Below are 16,892 nucleotides of genomic sequence, written 5' to 3' on the forward strand. Positions count from 1 at the left end.
CAGCAGAAGATTTAAAGAGACAGTGTTCCTGTGTACCTCTATGTGCAACCAAGTGAGCAAAGCTACCACAGTTGGTGTTTAGAAGTGTGGGCAAGATCCCCAGGAAGCAAGTGTGATGGCTGTGGACAGACTGCACGTCCTGGGTGAAGGTGGCAGTGAGCATGGAACAGTGGTCAGACAAAATGGAGGAGCTGATCAAGCACCTGGTTCAAAGCCAACACCAGCAGCACATGCAACAGCTGCAGCATCGGGAGCAACAGCTGCACCGGGAGCAACAGCAGCAGCATCGGGAGCAGCAGCCTAATCTTATACACCTGGTGTTTATTATCAATTGAGTTATTCTAATGTATTAGGTATGTACTGTACCTGTTATAGACACAGTTTTCACATGGCAGTTTAGCTGCATCATAATGATATGTATATTTATGTACTGTATGAATTGTACTATTTTGGCTCAGTGCTTATGTACTTTATTATTATGAATTTTGTATTAATCACTTGTAATTGGATGTACCTTTAAATACTCTGTATGTTCACATATTCACTGCTTGAAAAAGGCTCACACTAGAGCCAAAACATCGCTAGAGCTCTTTTTTGAGCTAATAAATCACCTTTTTCTACAAGAAGTGCTGTTTTCATTGTTTTTTTTTATATATATGGAAGGTTTGATATATACCTTGAGGACGGGCACCCTGATTTTTACAATTTGGTTGCAAGTACTGCTTGAATTTTCTTTTTTTATATATGGATAGATAGATTTTAATTTTCAATTAATTACAATGTAACAAAAAAGAACACCAGTGAATAACCACCCACAAATACTAACCCCATACACCCCGAGAGAGAAAAAAGAAAGTGAATCATTTAACAAAACATATTACCCCAGGATCTTTAACTATTTCCTTCTTGTTGCTCCACTAGATCCTCCTATTGCCATTGTGTATACCTTAAAATATATTACATTTTAAAGGTCACATGTTAGCAACCTACAGCACAGGATGTTTGTGCATTTGATGAATGTAGATGGCACAAACCCCTGAGCTCGTTGGCTGGTTGCAGTGGTCACGCTCTGTAGTTGTGATGTCTCCAGTATGGCTTTTAATAATGAGGAGTAGCAGCATAGTTTCCACTGGGGCAGGAGAGGGTAAGTATTGCTGCACTTGTAATTTTCCACATCCAAAAGCTTATGGACTGAAGAAATTATGTTCCCACTAAACAGCAATTACAGTAATGTCTACTCATTCTCCTAAATTTCACAGCACTAGTGTTTCCCCATTCCCCTCCCAATAGTCACTTGAATTTTCCATTCAGTCCATTCTTTTTGTCAAAATTATGGAAACCATAACAAAATCATAGATGGATCTGGCACATGACTCAACAGAATTCGAAGGTGGTCTTAGTATAATTCTGTGGCTGTATAGTGCTGCCGTTCAGTCAAAACACCATTATGTAGTGCACAACTCCCATATAGCTGCCTGCCCAGAGCAGTATATGAGCTCAATAGTAAGTCTATGGGTCTGTCTATCACTATAATACATAGAAATATACAGACCCTGTAATATATAAAAAGTTTATTTCAATGATAGATAAACTTTAAGCAATTTCATTCTGCTGAGTTGTATTTTATCCATACAGGGCTACAGTTCCATATATTGTCTATCGGACTGATAGATAGCCAAGTAGAGCACTTGGCTACCTGTGTCAGTTCCGTAGGCAAGTAATGGAGTGGTAACCTTTATTATGAAATATGTATGACAGATGGCTTTGCAATTTAAAGGGGTATTCCCATCTTTAAGATCCTATCCCAAAATGTAGTAGGTGTAATAATAATATTAGCAAATACCTCAAATTAGAAATGTAGTATAGTTTTTCTGATTTGCCATGTCTCCTTCCTCATGTGCATTCATTACAGGACCTTAGGTATCCATGGTTACGACCACTAGCTAACTGTCAATATCAGTGGTCGTAACCATGGATACCTAAGTTCCTACAATGCCCTGCACATGAGGAAAGAGACCTAGCGAATCAGAAAAACTATACTACATTTCTAATCGGAGGTATTTGCTAATATTATTATTATACCTACTACATATTGGGATAGGATTTTGGAGATGGGAATACCCCTTTAATGCAAACTATACTTTGATTAGGAATTGTGCTTATTGTGATCGGAAACTAGTGTCCTCTATACAGAACTAAATACTAACGTTGTTACTCAAGGTGGGAAACATTCGAATGTGTTGCTTGTTCCTCAGCATTAAGGTCCAATATTTTTATCCTTTTTACATCCATTTTATATGATGTCACTAATTTACATGTAATATTTTCCATTGTTGAGTAGATGACACAAACATTTAGTAAAACACTCACACACAAATACTTTATTGAATAATCACACACCTGCCATAATATACAATGTTCTCATGTTATATATTTTTAGATTTATATATAGAATTTAAGCAACTTTTTGCGAAGCATTTCACTTTAAACATTCAAATATTACATGACATTTCCAGCAGAAATAAATATATTGCACTTAAAAAGAAACTTCCATCAGGTGCCACTGGTCAGAAAGGTGACAATATCAATTGTAGTTTTCTGCCATAAAATACATTTGTACAGATTAAATGTTCAGAGGTTTTGTGTAATGCAAAAATAACAAAATGACACAATACAGAACAGATCAGTGAAGCTTTGAACAAAAATCCAGTTTTAAAAAGATTTTTTTCCTGGTTGTTACATTATCAGCTACTTATCAGCTCTTTGAAAATTAGAAGTTTACATGATTAAAGAGTCATTTTTTTTTATTTAACTATTGATCAGCCTTTGTAAAGTTATGAATATTTATATTATATTCCAATACTTTGTCTTCTTTCTATCTTTAACACTATGCTGAAAGTGATGGCTTGTCTTCCTAGTTCATGCCGTCTCAGTAGCTGATTTGATTTGCAGGTCTAGCAAAATTTGTGCGCCTGTGTGAGGTTTTCTGCTCCCCTCTGCCGTGCCATGCTCAGACTCAGGGAATAGTGTTAAAGATAGAAAGAAGCAAAATAAGGTATTGGAATATACAAAGATTCATAACTTTATAAAGGCTGATCAATAATTAAATTAAAAGGTATAGTTACTATTAAAGCCTGTGCTTACATTCAAGGTGTTTGCTTTTTTTCAAAAACTGTTGTGAATTAAAAGAAGATATAGTTAGTAGTGGTTAAAGGACCATGAAACCTACAAGAATTTAATAAATGCATAAGAAAAGTATGTAAGCAAGCAACACATTATCTTCAATAAAATATATGCAACATTTTTGGTGTTTCACAGATATGAATATCTAAAATAAAATATCAATAATTTTGGACCATTGGACATGAGAATAGACTATAAATCTGAAATCCAAATGAAAATTGAGGTTTCTACCGTTGATTCCCACTGATGTCTTAGAAACTGTAATATTAGATGTTGTCAGAGAGTAGATCTATTTAGCTACCTTCATCTGATATGTAGACAGCAATGTGATCCCAGATAATATATATTGCCAACTCATTAAATAGGATTGTTTTGGCTTCTTAGTTACTGCTTTGTTATTTGAGATAGAAAACAGGATAATTCGCCATTTTAGGTTTTAAATTATAATCAGTCTTTAATAGAAGACCACTTGTGTAAAATAATTAGTGTTATATATTTAATGGCCCTTTACAGTGTTTTCAGTACATTGTTTATTCGACTTCCATTCTCTGGCGGGAATGGACCCTTTTAGAAGGTTTGTTAGATCCTGAAAATATCACTTATTTTAATTAATAATTATCTATTATTTCACCTATGATCCATAATAGATTGCCTGGGCTGCTGCCTCTAGGTACAGCTCATCTTGAATAAATACATTAGTGGAAAATCTAAGTTTACCCTAATTGGCGATGGAAATAAATATGGTTTTATATCTTATCACATTTTCATGGATTTGAAAGCCTATGACATGTGATTACTGTGTTCATTCTCCTTAAAGGGGTTTTCCTATGAACAAAGTGTTAAAAGACCACATTCCTGCATGTTGAGACACAGCCATTACACAGTATATATAGTAGGGGCACATATATAAGATTATCTCAGCACAGGAACATTATTTAACACATCCAATTGTGGGAATTATTTTTATTCCAAGATCTATTAATTAAAATGTACTTTGTTCATGGGAAAACCAATTAATAGGCAGTTTTCGCTTTCCCCTGCCTACATTCTAACAGATATTTTATGAAAGGTGCTAAGAATTAACAAAATAACTATAAAGAACCATAAGGAGTGACTTTCATGACTTAATTTGCAATCAAATAGGACATTCTGTAGGTTGTAACATGAGAAAAGCGAATTCACAATTACTTGACAATAAAGCAAAAATTCATGGTATTCATGGTAATTAATGGTTTTCTTCAATATATGAGTAATTATTGGTCTGAAAGAATATGTGAATTGATGACCTTATGTTATGATTGCCTCATTTAAAAATACACCACTTTCTGATTGCTCGGAAGCTGTTTTTGGGGTCAGGTACATCAGGTACATGACCCTGATATTAGGTCAGTTACATATATTGGAGCATTATTTTAGATTTCCTTGTAATATATCAATGTCCTATAAAGAATTGCTATCCACTAATAAAGTGTTCCATTTTGAAAAGCCTTCTGGACTGAATCAGAATATTCTAAAATGAATTCTCCAAAGAAGACAATTTATTAAATAAGTTATCTGGAAATCTGTGAAAATCAGCATTTCTCAAACGCATATGCTCCTCACCTGACCCCCTGACGTACAAAGCTTTAGGACCCCTTTAAATTAGAACAGCATTGACTTCACCCAGTTCAGACAGTCAAAGGGTTGTAAGTCTGCTTGTATATCATATATTAAAATTACAGGTTTATCTTTTACATGTTTTTCCTAAAAGTTTTAATAATACCTGGAATGAAGTGGCTACTGCAGGCTTTGGAAATAAGTCAATAAATAAATAAAATATACTTTAACAGTTAGAAAATATATCAAATAAACACAACGCTAACAATTTGCTTGACAAAGCAGTGGTTTCTGAAAATCCCAAAACACTAAATTCTGAAAAACCAATATAAATATCTTATTCAAATGTTCTTCTATTGATATTAATATGGGTAGTTTCAGAGGTTAGAAATGTAACTTTACCACCACAGAAACTGTATATTGAGGGTTGTTGTCAAGTTTTCCATCAAGTTTCATCAAACAGAAAGTGATAGTTGTGCCCATAAAACTGATTCTGATGAATATTGTTTTTAAATATAAGAATGATAAATGACATCAATCCTTGTTATTGCTAAACACTGGCACTCGAGTGCAAGTGGTGGCCTTGGAGATTGGTCTTCTCAAGCTCCTTGTGCCAGAGAACGTCTCATGAGATGAAAGTCCCAGAAGACGTATGTCCTGTGTATAAAGTGGAGTTGTGTTGTGCTGGTCCATACGATGCTCACGTTACGACCGCAGGGTATTTAGACATGCACTACATCTCACACTAACCACTTTGCATCTAGACTGCAAAGAATGGACAAAATATTGAGAATTATTGCATTATATACAGGAAACGCTCGATATGTACAATCCTGTATTTAAAGCCTTCTTCATCCGCTCCAGTTGAAATAGTAAAGCAGCAATGGACACAAATCTAGGTAAATATCTAGTAAGAAATTACTGACAGTGACAAAACAACTTCCATCTGTTCATTTTCTAGAGAGTGGCATTTTACGTTGTCACATGTCACTGTAGTCATTGGTAAAATCTTCTCTGAAAAAGGTTTGGTAGGGTAGGTAAGATTTGCTGAATGTTTTTCTCCATAGTTTGAGAACATGCTTGGCTGGAGTCCAGTTATATGAGGAGGTTCAGTGCTTTTCTCATCCGTGGACCAAGACCAGTTCAATACATTTGCATGTGATGCATGTGACCCTGTTAACTCTTAACTGCTCCAGGCACATATATCTATATATGTATAGTATAGGTTTCTTCTGAAAATCAGCTCAGTCATACAAATGGGGTCATCACAGCAGAGGAGTGTCGCAGTCCTTGGATGGCAGCATAAGGCCCCTGCTGAAAGTAATGGTGATACCTGGGCATATGGAAGGAAGGGAACGTAGGCCCACTTCCTTGCATGGTAGTCGCAAGAGCTGTAGGTGTAAGAGGCATGCTTAACCGGCTGTAGGGAGGCAGGGATCCTTGGATTGGGTGGGGGATTGGAGTAGCCAGAGAAGCAGTGCTTGTGCCCAGCGCCGTCAGTGTTTGTGGGTGCTGAAAACCAGAGAATCCTGTTGTGGAGGATACCCAGGAGGTGAGAGACAAGTTGTCAGATGTCGTAAAAGCTGATCCTGTGGAACACAAATATGCTTATAAGAATGCATTAAAATTAAAATCTAATATACATGAATTTGGCATAAGTTACCATAAAATCTTCTTGTTATCACTGTCTGTCTCTTATCTTACCTCTGCTCTGTACCACTTGTCCATCTTCACCCAAAACATCCTCATCTCCTCCATACGTCCTGATTGGAGACCTTGCATATGAATGTTTCTGTATAAGATTTTCTACACTTTCCCTGTATAGTAAAAAAAATGTCTCAGTTTACAAATACAGCAGAAAAGCAATAGTGTACAATCTAATGGGGACATAAGTGGTCATTAAAGAGGTTGTCCGGTACAAATCGATAAGTCTGCAGTCACTCTGTGTGACTGCAGACTTATGAATCCCCCCAGTTCTGCGGGATTTGCCGGTTTCTGAGCCGGGACCGGAGGGTACATATGCATTATACATACTGCAAGACACAGCCCGTCCAGTGGGCGTAGCCTTGCTCCATATACCTGTATGAAGCGAGGCCGTGCCCTCTAGTCAGTTATGCCCTATGGACGGCCATGTCACTAGTCGGGGAGCAGCCTCGCTCAATACAAGTGTATGGAGAGAGGCCATGCCCACTAGACGGGCTCTGGCAAGGAGTATGTATAACTCATACATACCCTCCGATTCTGGCTCAGAAACTAGCGAATCCCTGCAGCCCACACTGCATGCGCTGGGGGGGATTCATAAGTCTGCAGTCACACAGAGTGACTGCAGATTATCGATTTGGACCAGAATACCCTTTAAATATATGTATACAGTGGGGAAAAAAAGTATTTAGTCAGCCACCAATTGTGCAAGTTCTCCCCCTTAAAAAGATGAGAGAGGCCTGTAATTGACATCATAGGTAGACCTCAACTAGGAGAGACAACATGAGAAAACAAATCCTGAAAATCACATTGTCTGATTTGGAAAGAAATTTTTTTCAAATTTTGGTGAAAAATAAGTATTTGGTCACCTACAAACAAGCAAGATTTCTGGCTCTCACAAACCTGTAACTTCTTCTTTAAGAGGCTCCTCTGTCCTCCACTCAGTACCTGTAGTACTGGCACCTGTTTGAACTTGTTATCAGTATAAAAGACACCTGTCTGCAAACTCAAACAGTCACACTCCAAACTCCACTATGGTGAAGACCAAAGAGCTGTCGAAGGACACCAGAAACAAAATTGTAGCCCTGCACCAGGCTGGGAAGACTGAATCTGCAATAGGCAAGCAGCTTGGTATGAAGAAATCAACTGTGGGATCAATAATTAGAAAATGGAAGACATACAAGACCACTGATAGTCTCCCTCGATCTGGGGCTCCACACGATCTCACCCTGTGGGGTCAAAATGATCTCAAGAACGGTGAGCAAAAATCCCAGAACCACACGGGGGGACCTAGTGAATGACCTGCAAAGAGCTGGGACGAACGTTACACAGGCTACTATCAGTAACAAACGACGCCGTCAGGGACTCAGATCCTGCAATGCCAGACACATTCCCCTGCTTAAGCCATTACATGTCTGGGCCCTTATTAAGTTTGCTAGAGAGAATTTGGATGAGCCAGAAGAGTATTGGTAGAATGTCATATGGTCAGATGAAACCAAAGTAGAACTATTTGGTAGAAACACAGCTTGTCGTGTTAGGAGGAGAAGGAATGCTGAGTTGCATCCAAAGAACACCATACCTACTGTGAAGCATGGGGGGTGGCAACATCACGCTTTGGGGCTGTTTCTCTGCCAAGGGACCAGGACAACTAATCCGTATACATGAAAGAATAAATAGGGCCATGTATCATGAGATTTTGAGTGCAAACCTCCTTGAAGCATTTCAAGGTCCTGGAGTGGCCTAGCCAGTCTACAGATTTAAATCCTATAGAAAACCTTTGAGGGAGTTGAAAGTCCGTGTTGCCCAGCGACAGTCCCAAAACATCACTGCTCTAGAGGAGATCTGCATGGAGGAATGGGCCAACATACCAGCAAGAGTGTGTGCCAACCTAGTGAAGAATTGCAGAAAATGTTTGACCTCTGTCATTGCCAACAAAGGATATATAACAAAGTAGTGAGATGAACTTTTGTAGGTGACCAAATACTTATTTTCCACCAAAATTTGAAAAAAAATTCTTTCCAAATTAGACAATGTGATTTTCAGGATTTGTTTTCTCATTTTGTCTCTCATAGTTGAGGTCTGCCTATGATGTCAATCACAGGCCTCTCTCATCTTTTTAAGTGGGAGAACTTGCACAATTGGTGGCTGACTAAATACTTTTTTCCCCACTGTAGATATCTGCAGTTTGGGCTTTTTGTGTGGAGGAGTCCACTTCACTCCTCAAACTACATAGCAAATACCGTGCACATGCAATGTAGTAATCATTGCTTTCCCACTAGAGGGCACTAAGAGGCCAAGTAGGTGTGAGATTGTAAGGGTAGAGCACTTTGGAGTGATTAAATGTCTAAAACTGTATAATTGTTAGGATTTTAGAATTTTGGTCTCTTGATTAATGATCCACTTCTTGTTGTAATTGTAAAGTTTCTCTTTACAGTAAAAGGAGGGAGTGTGTCTACTTACAATTATCAAGATCAGACTTGTTTTTTACTATTTGTTTTATTTCTTTATGTTTGTGTATGATTGCCACTGTCAGTCAATGCTTCTTCCTTCCTGAATCCTTGGATTTGTATCCAGAAATCTCCAACCATTTTAACAAACATATGGGAGAATCAAGAAATTTTTGGACAAGTACAGATGTTCTAATGGAGACTAATTACCATTATCCAACCCTGCTTTTAAAGGCTCATAATTAGTTAAACTTTTTTCAGTTTTCTTAACTCATATAATTATATATATATTTATTTTGCCCAATTATTCCAATGCAATCATAATTATTTCACAACTAAAGTGCCCATACAGTATTGCTAAACCGATCTCATATTCATTCTGAGACAACAGGGTAGAAACCACTTTGGTTTCATTAATCAAGTTTTCTCACGATCACTTATAGGTAAGAAATGGCAGAATTTGTAGCAAAATGGTATAGCCCATTTTCAAATACCATATTAAAAATTATGAGCCTGTGTGGAGATGGTCTACCAAGAGTGCCTGGAGAAATTGCCTTGTCTATGGATTATATGGCGAGCCTATATAGAAGTGGACAATGCTTTATATTCCCTGCACTGGACTGTAGGGGAATTAAATTCTAACTGTTGTTTTAATGGTTGTCGGCGATTATTAAAATCGCATAATCTACATTATTATTGAATAAAAATTAAAGTGACTGATACGCTTTAACCATTTACTGTAAGGTTAACTCAAAAATAAAATTTTAGGTTTACCAAGGGTCCTTTTTAACAAAAAAAGAAATGACACTGGTCGAACGCATAGGCAAAAAATATAGCCCTTGTGTGATGAACCTGTAGCCGCCATCTTGGTAATGATAAATCATATCCAGGGATGGCCACACTTCAGCAGCCCCCACCCTTGGGACCTTCTGTTAAAACGTCAACTAGATAGTTTCCCCCCATCCAGGCTCCTGTAAGATAAGAAGCCTACTTAACACTTGAATGCTAGGAGCTTCAAAGACTTCGAGAGGAAACACAGCCAGCAGGGGGGGGTGCTTCGTCTATCTGTACCTGACCATTTGTCCCATAGGACTAGTTTCTTTGTCTGTCACAAGCATGGAGGCATAAGATATAGAAACATGAATAGTACACGCATGTTGCGTGGGATGGGCCAATAAAAAAATATCACGGCGTCCCGGAGCCATTGCGCACACAAGCCTCCGCGGTAGACGTTTGTACGTGCTCTGGAAGCCAAGATATAGCGCGGAGCCATTCCTGAGGACCGTATGGTATCATAATTGATATCAAAAGGTCGGTTACGGCGGCCCGAATCCATGGGAACCCCTGGGGGTATCATGAGACCATCCCAGAAGAAGTTATTGGGTTCCATAGAATTTGGGCTTCTGATCGAAGTTAGACCTGAGGGTGGAGACTGAGCCAGCTGACCTCACCAGCAGTGGGCGGGACGGGGCAGGTAAGATAGCAGGACAGACAAGAGACAAGTCAGTTTTTGACCCAAGAGTGGTGTGCTGAACATCTGAGCACCAGCTGAGGCCACCAAGGGGAGGAGCAGTTTGACCATGCGGTGGTAGGCCTCAGCCTGTAACAAAGAACCGTGCCTGCGACCGCAGAATCCTCTCCCTGCGTCACAAGAAAATCAAGAAACCGGTAACTGATATGCTGTGGTGATTCTGTGTGTTGTATTCCATTGTTGTATAGTTTAGCCTGACCTTATACCTGTGTATATTTAGTTGTATATCGTGTATCTAGTGTATTATTATAATCAATTACCTCAAGTAATTGTGGGCCTGCCTTTTATTCTGCATAACGAACGCACGTCCGTGTGAGCTCGGCTCAAGCCAAAACGCTACCCAGGGTTGGTTCCTGACCCGATATAGGCCCATTCACGGACTGGGCGTATATCTAAAATAGGGACTGGTGGCAGCATACCAACTGGGGATTGGGGAAGGCTGGTAGTGACGGTCGGAGGTTCAGATATATATATTCCTGGCGCGGCCAAGGAAGATATATATACCGCCCTCACTACAGAGGGCCCCGATACCCAGTAGGTTACAGGACAGTCTCCCTGGCGACCGCTTATCCTAGGTGCAGTTCCTTGACTGACCTGAGGCTAAGAGGGCGCTAGCGAGTTGTGCTGTGTAGTGACGTTACGGTTTAGTGACGTTGAAGGGATAACACACTACCGTGTTCCCTGCGCTGGTTGCAGCTACCTGGCACTACTTTCTCTAGGTGCAGTACCTTGACTGACCTGAGAGGTAAGGGGGCGCCAGAGAGCTGCACCCACCGGCCGGCTTTCATCACATTGGTGGCAGAGCGGTGGGATTGCAGAATAATAGTGTTGTGGGACCCCTACTCCCAGGCACTAAAGACTGCCAGTGGTAACTTCCACTGCTGGAGTCTTAAGGTCAGCCCAACGTTAGACGGTCAGGCTAAAAGTATAACAAGGTGTGTGCAAACTCAGGGTTGCAGCGGTGTCGGTTACCAAGATGGCAGACGGCACCAGGAGCAAGACCCTGCAGGAGGCTAATGCTACGGTCCGTGTGGCAGGAGGGGAGGACATTGTTACTCATGGCGAGGAGGAGTCCAGCCCGGGCACCTCAGGGAGCCAGTCCCCAGTATACGGTCCCGCAGTGGGCTGCCCACCACCTACCCAGCCCAGCCTGTCCAGATCACAAGCCCTTTTACAAGCGGCTATGGCAAGTCTCCAGTCTCATGGCGATGCCGTCTACAAAACCCTCCTGGCAGCATCAGAGAAGGCAGCGGAGGAGGAGCGCGAAGCTGCAGAGCGCCGGGAGGCTGCGGAGCGTGAAGCTGCAGAGCGCCGGGAGGCTGCGGAGCGTGCAGAGCGAGCTGCGGAGCGCCAGCACCAACTGGACCTGGCCCAGCGGGGGCTTCCGCTAGAGCAACCAACCCATCAGGAGACCAAGTCGTCCAAAGTCCGAGCTGAGGACTTCCCTCTACTGGAGAAGGATGGGGACCTGGACTCCTTTCTGGTGGCATTTGAACGGACCTGTCTTCAGCACCATCTGGCCCGGGATCAGTGGGCCAGATACCTGACCCCCCGTTTGAGGGGTAAGTCCCTGGATGCCTTGGGGGACTTACCTGCCGGGGAGGTACAGAACTACGACTGCATCAAGCGGGCCCTGATCCGGCAGTACAACCTCACTCCCGAGTCGTACCGCCAGAAGTTCCGGAGCCTGCTGCGTGGCCCCAAGGACACCTGGACCGATCATATGCGGGCGCTGTTGAGAGCCGCAGAGCACTGGACCTCGGGTCTAGCGCTTACTACCCGCCAGGAGGTCCAGGAACTGTTCGTCACGGAGCAGTTCTTGTGGAACTGCCCAGAGGACCTCCGACAGTTCCTCCGTGACCGAAAACCAACAGGGGCTTCTGCTACAGCCGCCCTGGCAGACGAGTATGCCAATAACAGGGCGCCTGAGCTGAAGAGGTCTGCCAGCAGCACCTGGAGAGGGGGTAAGCCCAGTCATGCCCCTGTTTCCCCGGCCCCTAGAACACAAGGGGTGTATCCCCCTGTTGCCCTCTCCAGGCAAGGACCAGACGTAAGACGTTGTCATCTATGCAACAAACCAGGACACTTTAGGGCTGAGTGTCCCCAGCGCCAAAAGACCCCATCCCAGTCCCAGAGAGCGCCCAATGTTTTGTGTGTGGGAGGGGGTGGTGGTAGGTCCCTGGACAACATCCAACCCGTCACCATAGGCCGTTCTGCGGTCATGGGACTGCGGGACACGGGCGCTGAACGAACACTGGTACGGCCTGAGGTGGTGTCCCCCCAGGACTTGGTACCAGGAAAGACTCTTTCCGTCTCCGGGGTTGGAGGCGTGGAGCCGGCACTTCCCGTTGCCATGGTGTATTTGGACTGGGGTGCCGGAAGGGGGATGCGGGAGGTGGGAGTAACGCCAAATATTCCCGCAAATGTTTTATTAGGGACCGACTTGGGGCGTCTAGTATCGCAGTATGTACCCTCTGAACCCCCAAGTTCGGCCCCCCAAGAGTGTATTGATTTGTCTGCTGCTAATGCCAACCATGTTGTATGTAGTGTGTGTCCTGCTGAGGAGGAGGGAGTGAAACCTGAGGGTAACACCTGCACAGACACAACACAAACAGGGTTAGTGAAAGCAGGTGGGGAGTGTGGGGATGCCCGCAGAGGTGCTCAGCCGGCGTGCCGTGACCTCTTGTCCTCCGGTGAGGGAGGGGGCGGGCAGGATTCTGTAGAGGGAAGCTCAGGGATGGAGAGGGGGGCAGCTACCGGCAGTGTAGGGCTCCCAGGGGTATCCAGGCTGCTGAGTATAGGCCCACTGCAGGGGGAGGAACAGGCCATGGGAGGTGGGGGTGTCCCAAGAGAGGAGCCGCCAGGTAAGACCCCAGGGCAGGAGTTCCCCACATCCGAGATGTCCAAAGGCCTAGGAAGCCTGCCTGATCGGGCGGCTTGGTCAGAAACAGAGGGGAAGCAGGCACTACCCACGGTCACAGCGGTCATAGCCGCTGTCACCAGGAGTGGGAGCGCCGGAGCCCAAGGAGCCTTGCAGAGGTCCGACGGCTTCCCCACTTCTGACCAAGTGTCTGCCGGGTCAGACAGCGGCCAGGTGACATGCCCGGAGGGGCTGACAGAGGATGTGGCAGTTTCGTCGATTCTGGCCACATCAAGTCAGGAATTTCAGGCTGCGTTGGAAGCAGACGACAGCCTGAAAGCTCTCAAGGAACAGGCGGCACAGCCTCCCATGGAGTCAGACTGCGAGCGTGTGGTCTGGGACCAGGGACGGCTGTACCGGGTAACGGTCCAGCAGGGTTCACCGGAGGCGTGGCCCAGGGACCGACAGTTAGTGGTACCCTATCCGTTCAGGGCGGAATTGTTGCGGATCGCACACGAGATTCCGATGGCCGGACACCTAGGGATCGCTAAAACCAAGGCCAGGATAGCTCAGCATTTCTACTGGCCTGGGATGGGAGCCGCGGTGGGTGCCTACTGCCGTTCGTGTGACACCTGTCAGAGGGTGGGGAAGGCGGGGCCGCGCCCCAAAGCCCCACTGGTAACTCTGCCAATCATCGAAGAGCCTTTCTCGAGGGTCGCTGTGGATCTTATTGGACCTCTGTCCACTCCCAGCCACTCCGGGAAATGCTTCATACTCACGGTAGTGGACTATGCCACCCGGTACCCGGAAGCGGTAGCTTTGTCGTCCATTCGGGCCGACAAGGTGGCTACCGCCTTACTGGAGATCTTCTCCAGAGTGGGTTTCCCCCAAGAAATGCTCACCGACCGAGGGACCCAGTTCATGTCGCGGCTGATGGAGTCCCTCTGTAAGCAAATGCAGGTGCAACATCTGGTGGCCAGCCCGTATCACCCACAGACTAATGGCCTGTGTGAGCGGTTCAATGGCACCTTAAAGCAGATGCTTAAGATGTTGGTCGACTCCCACGGGAGAGACTGGGAGCGTCACCTCCCACACCTCCTATTTGCTTACCGGGAGGTTCCGCAGGCCTCAACGGGGTTCTCCCCCTTTGAGCTCCTGTACGGGCGACGGGTACGGGGCCCCCTGGCTCTGGTGAAGGAAGCATGGGAAGGGGATTTGGCCACCCCCGAGGTGTCGGTCATCGAGTATGTCGTGCGCCACCGGGACAGGATGATGGCCTTGGCAAAGCTGGTGCAGGACAATATGGCCCAGGCCCAGGCCGACCAGAAGCGGTGGTACGACCAGAATGCTTGTGAGAGGACCTACCAGGTGGGTCAAAAGGTGTGGGTACTGGTCCCCGTACCACAGAACAAGCTTCAGGCAGCCTGGGAAGGTCCCTACTTCGTGCACCAGAAACTCAATGCCGTCACCTATCTGGTCACCCTGGATCACGCCCGTGGAAGGAGGAAGGCCTTCCACGTGAACATGATGAAGGCTCATCATGAGCGGGAAGCGACTGCCCACCCAGTGTGCAACCTTCCCGAGGAAGGAGAGGTAGAAACCCTCCTGGATCTGCTCACCCAAGCCAAGGCGGGTGGGTCCATCGAGGATGTGGGGGTTGGCCACCAGCTCACGGAGGACCAACGGTCCCAGCTGGGGACCACCCTGCACCCCTTCCGGGGGCTGTTCAGCAGCCTGCCCGGAAGGACTGAGATGGCTGTCCACGACGTGGACACTGGCGATCACCCGCCGATCCGGCGTTCAGCATATCGGGTCTCTTTCGAGGTGCAGGGAAACATGCGCCAAGAGATAGACGAGATGCTGAAGCTGGGGGTGATCCAGGCATCCAGCAGCGCGTGGGCCTCGCCTGTAGTCCTCGTACCAAAGAAGGACCGAACTACACGGTTCTGCGTGGACTACCGGGGGCTCAACGCTGTAACGGCCACCGATGCGTTCCCCATACCACGCATCGATGACCTGCTCGATCGGATGGCCGGGGCTAAGTACCTGACCATCATGGATCTGAGCCGGGGGTACTGGCAGATTCCTCTGACCCCCGCGGCAAGGGAACGCTCTGCCTTTATCACCCCTTTTGGACTGTACGAGTCCACAGTGATGCCATTCGGCATGAAGAATGCCCCTGCCACTTTTCAGCGGATGGTCAATACGCTGCTTGAGGGACTTGAAGGGTACGCGGCTGCGTACTTGGACGATATTGCAGTCTTCAGTCCCACTTGGGAGGATCACCTAGAGCACCTGCGGCAGGTGCTCGGTCGGATCCACCGGGCAGGCTTGACCATCAAGCCGGAAAAGTGCCAGCTGGGCATGAGTGAGGTCCTCTACCTGGGTCACCGGGTAGGCGGGGGGGTTCTGAAGCCAGAACCGGGGAAAGTGGATGCCATCGCATCCTGGCCCACTCCTAGGACCAAAAAGCAGGTGATGTCCTTCTTGGGGACCGCCGGGTACTATAGGAGGTTCGTCCCACACTATAGCACCCTGGCCAAGCCCCTGACGGACCTCACCAAGAAGAAGCTGCCCGTCGCAGTCGACTGGACAGTCGCCTGCGAGACAGCTTTCGGGGCACTCAAGGCCGCCCTAAGTAGCTCCCCTGTACTGCAAGCTGCCGACTTCGACCGGCCGTTTGTGGTACAGACCGACGCCAGTGACTTTGGCCTCGGTGCTGTGCTAAGTCAGGTCAACACGACAGGCCAGGAACATCCTGTCTTGTACCTGAGCAGGAAGCTACTGCCCCGGGAGGTGGCTTACTCCACGGTGGAAAAAGAATGCCTGGCAATTGTATGGGCCCTGCAGCGTCTGCAGCCCTACTTGTACGGGAGCCATTTCACCGTGGAGACGGACCACAACCCCCTCAGCTGGTTACACACGGTCTCTGGGTCGAATGGCAGGTTGCTACGCTGGAGCCTCGCTCTCCAGCAGTACCACTTCTCCATTCGCCACAGAAGAGGCCGTGACCACGGTAACGCTGACGGGTTATCCCGGCAAGGGGAGGGTGCAGAAGGACGCACGGGGGAACACAGGAATGTGCTACCCCCTCGCGCCCTCGTATAGGGGGAGGTGTGATGAACCTGTAGCCGCCATCTTGGTAATGATAAATCATATCCAGGGATGGCCACACTTCAGCAGCCCCCACCCTTGGGACCTTCTGTTAAAACGTCAACTAGATAGTTTCCCCCCATCCAGGCTCCTGTAAGATAAGAAGCCTACTTAACACTTGAATGCTAGGAGCTTCAAAGACTTCGAGAGGAAACACAGCCAGCAGGGGGGGGGTGCTTCGTCTATCTGTACCTGACCATTTGTCCCATAGGACTAGTTTCTTTGTCTGTCACAAGCATGGAGGCATAAGATATAGAAACATGAATAGTACACGCATGTTGCGTGGGATGGGCCAATAAAAAAATATCACGGCGTCCCGGAGCCATTGCGCACACAAGCCTCCGCGGTAGACGTTTGTACGTGCTCTGGAAGCCAAGATATAGCGCGGAGCCATTCCTGAGGACCGTATGGTATCATAATT

The 16,892-nt window shown here is 45.9% G+C and overlaps 1 protein-coding gene across 2 annotated transcripts in view; it reads right to left on the minus strand.

Moving 5' to 3' along the window:
* Positions 1-2,405: 2,405 nt before the first annotated feature.
* Positions 2,406-16,892, minus strand: part of TBX20 (T-box transcription factor 20) — a 44,215-nt gene continuing 29,728 nt past the window's right edge. For both annotated transcript variants that reach the window (XM_073678229.1, XM_073678228.1), the window contains 2 exons: positions 6,484-6,596; positions 2,406-6,368 (listed from right to left, as the gene is read on the minus strand). In XM_073678229.1, coding sequence (XP_073534330.1) covers positions 6,028-6,368; positions 6,484-6,596 — 454 coding nt within the window. In that variant the 3' untranslated portion in view covers positions 2,406-6,027. The remainder of the gene's footprint in view (positions 6,369-6,483; positions 6,597-16,892) is intronic.

This window comes from Phyllobates terribilis, unplaced genomic scaffold, assembly GCF_046119375.1.
Source record: "Phyllobates terribilis strain yellow unplaced genomic scaffold, ASM4611937v1 Scaffold_4__5_contigs__length_816908805, whole genome shotgun sequence".
NCBI lineage: Eukaryota > Metazoa > Chordata > Amphibia > Anura > Dendrobatidae > Phyllobates > Phyllobates terribilis.